Here is an 11,175-nt window from a genome sequence, read left to right as displayed (position 1 = left end):
ATCTATCTAAAAAAACGAATGCAAAGGTAAATTTGCTTCATCACTGGATTCGTGTACGTAGGAGGCGCCGAAGCAATTGGTTCGCGCCATGATGAGAGAGCGAGCCGTGCAAGTCAAAGTTCCCGCACCCGCTTCACTTCACGTCCCGCTGCCAGCCCGGCCCCGCGGGCCCCACATGTCAGAGATCCCCGCCGTCCACCCCCCCCTCCGTTCCCCCGCCTCGGGCCGGATCTGGGCCGTCCAGCAGACAACTGACGGCGTGGATGCCTCCTTCCTTCCCCACCGCCGGGTGGATCCACCAGCCGCGCAGCGGAAAAAAAATCTCCCCCCCCCCTCCTCGGCTGCCGTGCGCTCTCGGGGACGGGGACGGGGACGGGGACCGGATCCAACTGGCAGAGCCCACCACCGATCCCGGCACCGGCGGCCATGGCCTCCGCGCTCATCGCCGGCCGCCGCGCGCAGAGCCACCACTGGGGGGACAATCGCGGCCCGCTCGCGCCCGCGCCGAGCCCTAACCCCGGCCACCGCGCCCTCCCGCCCGCCGACGGCTCGAGGGCGCAGCACCCGCTGGCCTCGCCGGGGGTCGGCTACGCCACGTTCCGGCCGTCGGGGCTCACGCACCGCGAGGCCGGCGCGCTCCGGGACCGCCTCGCGGGCGAGCTCGGCCAGGTCCGCGCCCTCCTCTCCCGCATCGACGCGTGGCAGCAGGAGCTGGAGCTCGAGCAGCAGCACCGGCAGCCGCGGCGGGGCCAGCCGAGGGAGGGCGGCCTCCCCGCGCCCCCGTCGAAGCTGCGGGCGGCGATGCGGAAGCGGTGCGCGCAGATCCTGTCCAAGCTGCGCAAGGACAAGCGGAGCATCTGGTTCAACGCGCCCGTCGAGGTCGAGACCCTCGGCCTCCACGACTACCACGCCGTCATCAAGAGCCCCATGGACCTCGGCACCGTCAAGGCCAACCTCGCCGCCAGGAACTACCCCTCGCACGACGCCTTCGCCGCCGACGTCCGCCTCACCTTCGCCAACGCGCTGCGGTACAACCCGGCCGGCCACACCGTCCACACCTTCGCCGGCGACCTCCTCGCCTCGTTCGAGAAGATGTACGCTGCCGCCGTCTCTTGGTTCGAGGAGGAATGCAGACGCCTTCCATCACTGGTGCCGGTGCCAGTGCCATTGCCAGTTCCAGCGGAACTGCCACCTCCGGTGGTCCCACTCCCAGCACAGGTCAAGCCGAGGGCGGTGAGGATGCCGAAACCCAAGGCGAGGGAGCTGAACAAGAGGCAGATGAGCTTGGAGGAGAAGAACATGCTTAGGGCGGGGCTGGAGAGCTTACCTGAAGAGAAGATGCATAATGTGCTGCAGATTGTGCGCAAGAGGAATGTCAATAACCCGGAGCTGCTTGGGGATGAGATTGAGCTGGATATCGATGAAATGGACATCGAGACGCAGTGGGAGCTTGATCGATTTGTCAACAACTTCAACAAGGCGCTCAAAAAGAGCCGACGAGCTGCAATGATAAATGGGGGCATTGCTGATGTCAACAATGCTGATGGAGCTGGAGCTGTGAATGGTGCTGTGCCTATTTTGGTTGACCATGCTGATGTGGTAATGGCCGTAGAGGAAACATCATGTGTTGTTCTTGTTTGCAGTTAGTGGATATGCAAATTGGACTCTCACGGGTGTTGTTTGTTTTGTTATTTACAGGAGAGCGAGAATCCTGAGAACACTGTAGTGCCTGAGCAGGTGGATGAGTATGTAGATATTGATGACGAGATGCCAACCGCAACTTACCAATCAGTGGAGATCGAGAAGGGCGCTGAGGCCACGAGTGTCTCTGGTGGTTCGGGAAGTGGTTCTTCATCATCCAGTGGTACTGTCGAACCTACTGTTTATTATTCTCCTTTTTGAGAAACATCGTTTATTCTCATGAATTAAACTTCCTACAATGTTTCCCATTCAATTTTCTTTACAGGTTCAGGGTCAGGGAGCTCAGGGGACAGCGCCTCAGAAGCTGGCGATGCTCGTTCTCTTGTTTAGAGGAGGTTGTTCTAACAGTAGGATTTGAGTAGGTGGAGGATGTGAGTACTTATTTCTGGGATGTTCATGTCTGCTTGGATTTAGTTAACTTAGTTCCTAGTGAATGGCTGGCTTTGTGGGTAATCTGATAGCTCAGCTCGACTATGTCTATAGAAGTGAAAAGTGGAGGGTACCTAGTCATGTTGTAGTTCATCTGGCCTTCTATCTGAAGGTGGCTTTTGTATTGATGTGTTTTCTCTAGCACATCTGTTGTGTACTAATGCTTATTATGGGCGACATAACTATCGCATCAGAGTAAGAAAATGTTGAAATCATGGTTTCCATCTTTGTCTGGTGACTTATATTGATATGAGAATGGTTTAATCTTTCTCAAAGGTATATGAGCGATAAAAATTTCAGTACCAGCAAACCTGAGTTGATTGGGACTCTTTTGTCCTGGTGACGCTTCTTGCCTCTTCTGAAATTATACCCTTGATTTCAGTTAGAGTATGTATTATTTTTAACTGGCTTGTTATTACTGGGTAAGAGAACTTCCTGTTGCTGTAAGCTTTTCCCAACATTTAATTGAAGTGCCAGTAAAACGTGTTTGGTGTGCTGGTGCGAATTTCTGAGTTAATTTTACATTCAAATATTTCTGAGTTACAGCTTGTGTTTGCCAGTGCGGCAAATTTGCCCATTGCGAATGTTCTTCTTTTCTTTGCAGGGATTGCTACTTACATGGTCGAAATGTTCAACAAGGCGCTCAAAGGAGCCGACGAGCCGTGATGATGAATGTGGACATTGCTGAGGTCAACGATGCTGTTGGAGCTGAAGCTGTGAATGGTGCTGTGCCTACATTGGTTGACAATGCTGATGTGGTAATGGCCATAGAGGAAACAACATGTGCTGTTCTTGTTTGCAGTTAGTGGGTATGCAAATTGGACTCTCACGGGTGTTGCTTGTTTTGTTATTTACAGGAGAGCGAGAATCCTGAGAACACTGTAGTGTCTGAGCAGGTGGATGAGTGTGTAAATATTGATGATGAGATGCCAACCGCAACTTACCAATCAGTGGAGATCGAAAAGGGTGCTGAGGCCATGATTGTCTCTGGTGGTTCGGGTGGTGGTTCTTCATCATCCAGTGGTACTGCTGAACCAAATGTTTATTCTTTCCCTTTTTGAGAAACATCGTTTTTAATCTTCATGAATTAAACTTCCTTGCATCTTTCTGATGCAGAGGCTGGGGTACATCCCCTTTTCCAAAAAAAAAATGAATTAAACTTCCTACAATGTATTGCATTTGACTCTGTTTACAGGATCAGAGTCAGGGAGCCCAGGGGGCAGCACCTCAGAAGCTAGCAATGCTCGTTCTCTGGTGTAGAGGAGGTTGCTTTAACAGTGGATTTGAGTAGGTGGATGATGTGATTACTTATTTCCAGGATGTTCATGTCGGCTTGGATTTAGTTAACTTGGTTCCTAGTGGATGGCTGGCTTTGTGGGTAATCTGATAGCTCAGCTCAACTATGTCTATATAAGTGAAAAGTGGAGGCTAATGAGGCATGGTCTAGTTCATCCGGCCTTCTGATCTGAAGGTGGCTTTTGTATTGATGTGTTTTCTCTAGCACATCTATTGTGTACTGGTTTTATATATGCTTATGGGCGACGCAACTATGGCATGGGAGTAAGAAAATATTGAAATCATGGCTATCCTCTTTGTCTTGTGATGTATATGGACATGAGAATGGCATATGTATGATATAAATTTCAGTAGCCATGCAAACATGAGTTGAATGCGAATTTCCATCCTTGTAGTGCTGCTCGACTTTCTAAGATTATACCCACCTTTGGTTTCAACAGTTGTCTAACTATATTATTATCAGATATGTCAAGCTTAAACTGGCATATTTATTATCCTGTAACTTTATAATTTCCTGTTGCTATAGGCATTTCTTGATTATAACTGCGCGAATGTCAGTACCTGGTGCAGGTGAGCTTCTTTTGGAAAAAAGGTGCAGGCTAGCTGTTGCAATTTCTGGGAAATTAGGTTGCTTATGTTTGTCACTGTTAACACATTTTTTCCTTGCTAATGTTGAGCAATTGCTTAATGGCCGAAATGATTGATGCAGTTTCAGTGCTGGTGTGAGATGACGTGATAAGTTTCTTCTCCACGAATTGAAACAATGAGTTGATGCTTGTTCTTCTCTGATCTAATCATGCACTCGGGTAACTAATCCTGGCCTTTACTTCTTTTTTATGAAATTTTATTTGTGTCGCACATTCCCGACCATGGCTCTAGCAAAATATCAGGTTAAGATTAAAGAAAATGACAACCGCAAGTCTGCAAAGCAAAGAACCACTGAGAGAACGACTAAAGATCTGGAGCAAATTGTGTGACGATACAAGAACAGTTTGATAGTTGAAGCACCACAAAGGCAAAAATATGTGAAAAAATTGAGCTTGTTAGAACGCACCAGGATAGCATAGCACATACACATGCCGTCATGTCTGCATCACTCATTATCACCACAAAGGAAACTAGTAATCGCCGACGACAGGCTTACATATTCAAATTAAATATTTTTTTTCTTTTGAAACGTCACCAGGGGGAGTGCTTCCCCACCTGAAATAATAATTTTATGAACATAATAGTTGTCTGCCGAGCCATTTGACTTCTGACTGATCATTAGAACAAGACATGAATTTAATTAAACCCAGCATATCTGTCTCATCTTGTTGCTAGTATTCCGATATCCGATATGCATTACTGTAGCTGCAGAGCATATGTGCATGGTGTAGCAAGGAATGCCTGCGTTAAACCAAGTAACCAACTTGTGTAATAAATAACATAAGACGCCTTCTGATTTATCTCCAGTAGTTATCTCTGCACTCTGCAGTTGAGGAAATGAAAATTAATCACACCACAAAAAAGGAAGAACATTAACTATCTTTAGTTGACATGATGAGATGAATAACAAACAACAAAACATGCCAGTTTACCTGTCACTTGATGTATTCGTTCCGGAATGATAACCTATGTTTTAAAGGCGTCCCTAAGGCGACGCCTAGGCGTCGAAGCGCTCCCCCTCCGCTTTGGAAAATCGACCGCTTTGGGCGCCTAGGCGTCCAAAGCGCCCGCCTAGGCGTCGCCTAGGCGCCAAAGCGCCCCCCCTCCCTAAGGCGGTAAGGCGTCGCCTTAAAAACATAGATGATAACACTTCTATTTAAAAGCAAGCCAGCAATATTTGTTGTTGTATGTGTAGAAGAAACATGTGCTTAATATGGCGTCCAGTAACCAATTCAAGAGCATAGACTAATTTTGACTTTTAGCTTGCTTGTTTCTAGCAGCCTGCATTGATCAGCCAGCTTCTTGCTGCAAAACTTGATGTCTAGTTCTTCCAGCAAAAGTGGGAGGCCTGTTTCCGGCAGCCTTGAGACTCGCGGACAAGCGTCCATCTTCAACTTCTTGAGGGAAGGAAGGTTGTGCAGCCCCGCAGGAAGAACTACTAGATCAAAACAATAAGAAAAACCGAGCTCTTGCAGGGACTTGAGGAGCACAAGGGCTCTCTCTTGCTCATTGGTCAGTCTCCTCACTTTCTTCAAACGTGTAAGTTGTAGGCGTTGCAGGGTGGTGAGGTGCTTGCTGAATGACGTGGTAAGGACAGATGGGTCATCGATCTTGAGTGTTTCCAGCTGAGAGCATAGTCTATAGCTCAGCCTTGAAAAGCTTTCCAAACATGCAGACAACTGCCTGAGGCCGTATACTGTCAAATGCCTGAGGTTGCCAAGGGAGTTCAAGCCCTCTATGGCAGCGAGCGATTCACAGTCATTGATAAACAACTCTTCCAGTGCGGTGCATGAGTGCAGCTGTAGATATTGCAAATCTGGGCTGCTCCATACCGCTAACTTTGTCAGGCTGGTACTATCTCTAGGAAAGCAGGGTTGCAGTGTTTCTTGGGAATAGCCGCTGATGTCAAATTCCCGAAGTGATATCGGGAAGAGCCATCTCCCGTTCTCCCCGTCATCACTTCCCTCTTTATGCACCAATGACGAGGGAAGCTCAGGGCAAACCCAAATCATTAGCCTCTCAAGGGAGGTGAATCCAGAGAAGCATTCGCTGCCCTGGTTAAATGTTAGACGAGGGCAATTCCAAATAAATATCTCCTTGAGAGAGGAGATGAGATCTGATGGAACGTGCAAGAGTCCATCTCGAGCTAACCAGGTCGATGTTTCATCTTGGTTTCCCGATGACGAGTCCTCCCTGGCTGAGATAATGTCTGATAGACTATTTTCTCCCGCTTCCATCGGTAACAGTACTGTTGTTATATGTTCACAATCATCTATACTCAGTTTCTCGAGGTAAGGCGCATGTTGCAGCATCAGAGATAGCCACTTCCCCGCTATTCCACATGAGCTAATAGTCAGACTTTTAAGAGATGGGAAGGCCCTGTAATTCGTAACTATCACATCTTCAAGGGTATGCTCTGGCATCACATCCGAAGAGAAAAGTTCTTTGCACATGGATATTCCCAAATTCGTTAAAGAGACGAGATTACTAAAACCTTCAAACGAAAAAGACCTTAGATCTTGGCAATCAGATATATCCATGAATTTGAGGTTGCTAAGATTATGAAATGCCAAAATTTTGTCATCCAGTATTCTCAGCTCATCAAAAGATTCAACCAAGCCATCGTCTTATCCTTATCAAAATTCCCAATACATAACTTTTCACTAGATGATCCCTTCATACTATACGGAAGTGTTGAAACCCCACTGATGCGCAAGTCAGAACAGGCGGGTGAGGGTGGAAGAGGCTTCAACACTTTCAAATGTGGGCAATCACTCAGAATTAATATCCTAAGACCACACAACCATGACCTCTGCTCAGTTCCGAAATTATCATTGTCCTCAAACAGATCAAACTCCTTTAGTGCCTGACAATCCTCGATCTGCAGTGCTCTTAGGCTAGAGCTCATACCTTCCACAGAAGTGCATGATAATTTCTCCAACTTCGGCATTTCAACTAAAATTAGCTCCTCCAGTGAAGGAACCAATACATCTTTTACTTTCTGCAGGTTGCTCAACTTTAGCTTTGTCAGAAACGTAAACCTTCTTAGAGATGGAAGTGTTTTCCACTCTCCACAATTGTATAGCTGAAGCGTCAGCAAGGAGGTAAATGAGATATTGCTGGCAAGCCCAGTGGGTGAGGTAGCATTACTGTACCCAGATATTTGGAGAATCTCTAAGTGCCGATCTGGCTGAAGACCCTCAAGCACCTCTCTTTCTGTGTCCATAGACAGCTCAGAACTTAGGCCACTTACATCCATTTGCAAGAGCTCCACGCATGTTTCCTCAGGAGATTCCTTCCAGGATAAATGCAGTTTTTCTAAGAGTTCGTTTTTTTTCTGGGCTGCCTCATAAACCTCCTTCAGAGTTTTAACATTATCTAGTTGATGTACCCAATCTTGTACAAGCTCGCTCATGGATTGTGGCTGTGTTATCTCAAAGTTGCTAGTAATTTGAAACTTAAGACCATGTAGCTCCTCAAGAGATGTCATGTTACCAATGGTAGCAATGGAAGAGTACAACCCCTTGTGTACAACAAGATTCCGTAGGCTAACAAGATTATTAATACCATCAGGTATATTAGGATCAGTGTATGACCCCACATCTAATACTTGAAGATGGTACAACTTGCTCAAAACTTGAGGGAAAGCCCCGTCCACCTCATCAGACGCACGTTTTCGAAAATCAGCGGATCTTGCAGACATGTGCAGCAGGCGTAAATTATGTGCCTCTTTGAATTTATCTTGGAACACTCTTAAGAATGAAGAGTCATAATGCCCAAGTAACACCAATGTCCTCAATCTGCTAACTGATGTAATTGCATTTCTCAGAATTTCTTCAAACTTCTCATCACGAGGAATGTTCCCATGCTGATCTTTGTTATATGCAGAACCAGTTACTATTGACAAATGTCGTATAGTTTGAGGCATTTTGTTGCACTGCAGACCATCTATACTTGCACAGTCGGTCCTTGAAACCATCACCACAAAATCATGCATGAGACCGCATATGGCATAAAGAACTTGACTGCCTAGATAGGGTTCTTCTCTTTTAACTTCTTCAAAGAAGCCCAGGTTAACCAAATCAATCAGATAGCACTGCCCTATATCCTCCAATCTCTGGCTAGAGTTGCTACAGTTTACAAATCCCTGTGAAATCCAAAAACCAACCAAGTCCTCACCAAGAAACTGATAACTGTCGGGGAATATGGAGCAATATGAGAAACATTGCTGTAAATGGTAGGGAAGTTGATCATAGCTAAGCTTCAGAGCAGCCATAATTCCTCCTCTGAGCTGCATGGATTTCCAGTCTTCATACTTTAGAATGTTTCTCCAATAATCGGTGTTAAGTTTCTTCCTTAATAGGTCTCCTGTAGAGACAGCTGCTAGTGGGTTGCCCTTTAACTTCTCAGCTATTTGCCGACCGATGATACTTAGACTTTGATGCTCCTCACAGTTCTCATAACCGAACGCACGTGATTTGAACAATAACCAGAAGTCATCATTTGCCAGAGCACCTAACTTGACCGGTTTGAGGGTGCCTAACCGTTGTGCAACAGACATATTTCTAGTTGTGACTAGAATCACATTACCCTTCACATGATTTGATACCAGAGGAGCCAACATTTTATCCCATTGGATATTACTGTTCATGTCATCCCAAACATCATCTAAAATAATTAAAAGTCTCTTTGAGTTGGCATGACTCTTCAAGATCTCCTGAAACTTCGCAAGACAGTTTATTTCTTCATGCCTTTCGCCAGAAATAGAGTTTAACATCCCCCTTGTTAGTCTCACTTCGTCAAATTTGTGCGACACCCAAACCTATACCCTTTGGTCAAATTGGCGTTCCACATTTGGATCACTGTATACAAGTTGAGCAAGTGTTGTTTTCCCAACACCTGCAATGCCTACAATAGGCAAAACAACTACACCATCAGATTTTTCTTCTGTTATCATCTTTATTATTTTGGAGTTCTCTTCTGCAACTCTTCCGTACACTTCTCCTCGAACAAGACTTGATGTCCTTAGGTGCTGATCAAAGGTTGTACTCCGGTTGTGATCTGAACTGGAGGAGAAGACATGTAGCTTGAGAACCTCGCTCACTTCCCCCTGGATGTCTTGTAACTGCTTAATAATTTCTCGTATCCTATTGGATAATGTATCCTTGTCCCAAATGGTGTGTGTATTAGCTGCAGTGATTTGTGGTGACTCCTCAGCTACTCTCCTTCGTTTTCTGCTAGATGAATCACCAATTACAATAGGTGTCGGAATTGCAATAGCATCACCCGTGCTGCAGTAAGAAAAACATTGCCAATTGGCTATTAGAACCAGCGAGACATGATTTCTAAAAATGTGTCGATGCATGCTTTGCCTACCTTGATAGGTTTGGTGTCTGGTCATTTGGTCCAGGTTTCTTCTTACAAATCTTACAATGGTTGAGCATACCTGATGTCCCGGTGTTTGCCCGGCACTTGATCTCTGTGAGGCAGTATTTACATCTTGCTTGATTGGCTTTCCGTTTTCTTCTTCTATAATAACATCAAAAGTATCCCATGCATTGGACCAACGTTTGTTTCTTTTCCTGGATGATTTGCCAATTACAATAGGCTCATCAGTGCTGCAGTAAGAAAAGAAAAATGGTGGGTAGTGCACTCAAGGAGATGCATATAAACGATATATTCAATTTTCTTTAGGTACCTTGAAGAGTTTGGTGGATGTGCTCCAGATTTTTTCATAAAAGTTACGGAATGTTCTTTCTCCAAATGTTTTCTCATAGATGTTGTACCGTTGGTCTTCGTATCACAGTTAAACTCACTGTCACAGTGTCTACATATTGCTTTGTTAAGCTTTCCGTTATCCTTTTCTGTGATCGTAAAGTGTTTCCATACCTCGGACCGTAATGTGCCACCACTGCTATTCAGTGTGTCAGCATCCCCCATTGATATCTCATCGACTGGCTCGTCCCTTGTAACTGTGCCACAAGAAAAATGGACCAGAAAAGCATGGTCGTCCTTGACCAGTTAGTATCAATTTCATTTTTTCTAAAGCAAGCTATGATCAAACCAGCAGATCTGCAGACAGCCGGGCAGTAGGCGTACCTCCACCTCCATGAACTTGCTCTTGGAGCCTGTAGCAGTCGAGTTCGTCGACCACATCGTCGGCATCGTAGAGCAGATCCTTGAGAAGAGCGAGAGATTCATCCAGCGACTCGTTCCTGATCCCCCTCTCCTTCACAGCAGAGACCACCATCTTGATGCCCCTGATCCCCGACTTGAGCTTTTCAACATCATCGGCAAGCCCGACTCGTCGAATCCACGCATCGAGTTTATCTATCAGGAGTGTTGCAAGGATGGCTTGCAGCAGCCATGCAATCGCGGCCTCCATCAGATCCGGTGGGAGCTATTCGAGCGATGGTCAATGGAGGAAACAATATACAATGCGAAAGTACAGGGAGCCAGGGATGTTGAGAGTTGAGAGCCGGCGAGCAGAGGAGAAACAATATACAATGCGAAAGTACAGGGAGCCAAATGCGGTTGACGCGTGAGTTTATTTTTAATTGTTCAATGGAGATATTTCTTTTTGGAGAGGTTAGAGCATCTATAGCCGGACCTGGCAAATCTGACCCCTCAAACACCCGCGGACGTGATTGGATGCGTCTGCGGACAGTGACCGGTCACGTCTCAAAAAATGCATTCCACGTCTAGATACCTCAAATCCATATTATTACATGCAACATGAAACCTAATCTAAACGGAGCTTGCCCGGTTCCGCTCGCCGCTCGCCCGTCTCCGCCGTGGCCATGTCCGGCGGCTGGCTGCGCTCCTCAGAATGTTGGTCCGGTCGCCGGCAAGGTAGAGTAGAGCATGGAAACGAGCTGGCCCACGGGGCTCAAGGCGTTGTCGTCTTTCATGCCCTACTCTTCCTCGTCGGAGCCCGAAACCCAAACGATGCCGGTGGACGTCAGATCGATGACGGATCCATCCTGAGACGAGTCGCAGACGTCCACCACGACGCGGTTGCGGTGGCCGGACTGATGCGTCATACAGGGCGTTGGAGAATGCGACTCCTCCTCACCGACGTCAACCGCCGCGAGGGCTGTG

At 46.7% G+C, this 11,175-nt stretch overlaps 2 protein-coding genes and 1 pseudogene across 3 annotated transcripts; 2 read left to right on the top strand and 1 right to left on the bottom strand.

Moving 5' to 3' along the window:
- Positions 1-287: 287 nt before the first annotated feature.
- Positions 288-2,345, top strand: LOC123190471 (transcription factor GTE2). Of its 2 annotated transcripts, none has more exons than XM_044603119.1 (3): positions 288-1,599; positions 1,699-1,861; positions 1,967-2,345. In XM_044603119.1, the coding sequence occupies exons 1-3, from the start codon at positions 427-429 to the stop codon at positions 2,029-2,031; spliced, it is 1,401 nt and encodes a 466-aa protein (XP_044459054.1). In that variant the 5' UTR covers positions 288-426; the 3' UTR covers positions 2,032-2,345. The 2 variants fall into 2 exon arrangements, with proteins under 2 accessions (XP_044459054.1, XP_044459053.1); XM_044603118.1 differs by having other exon boundaries at positions 292-1,599; positions 1,699-1,864.
- A 125-nt stretch (positions 2,346-2,470) lies between these two features.
- Positions 2,471-4,226, top strand: LOC123190472 (uncharacterized). The gene is made up of 3 exons (XM_044603120.1): positions 2,471-2,888; positions 2,988-3,153; positions 3,326-4,226. Exons 1-3 carry the CDS (start codon positions 2,796-2,798, stop codon positions 3,388-3,390), a joined length of 324 nt encoding a protein of 107 aa, XP_044459055.1. The 5' UTR covers positions 2,471-2,795; the 3' UTR covers positions 3,391-4,226.
- Positions 4,227-4,898: 672 nt separating this feature from the next.
- LOC123186123 (putative disease resistance protein RGA1) lies at positions 4,899-10,583 on the bottom strand (annotated as a pseudogene).
- Positions 10,584-11,175: the final 592 nt, after the last annotated feature.

This window comes from Triticum aestivum, chromosome 2A, assembly GCF_018294505.1.
Source record: "Triticum aestivum cultivar Chinese Spring chromosome 2A, IWGSC CS RefSeq v2.1, whole genome shotgun sequence".
Taxonomy (NCBI): Eukaryota; Viridiplantae; Streptophyta; class Magnoliopsida; order Poales; family Poaceae; genus Triticum; species Triticum aestivum.
The sequence above is the reverse complement of the archived record's forward strand: the minus strand, read 5'-3'. Positions and strand labels throughout refer to the sequence as shown.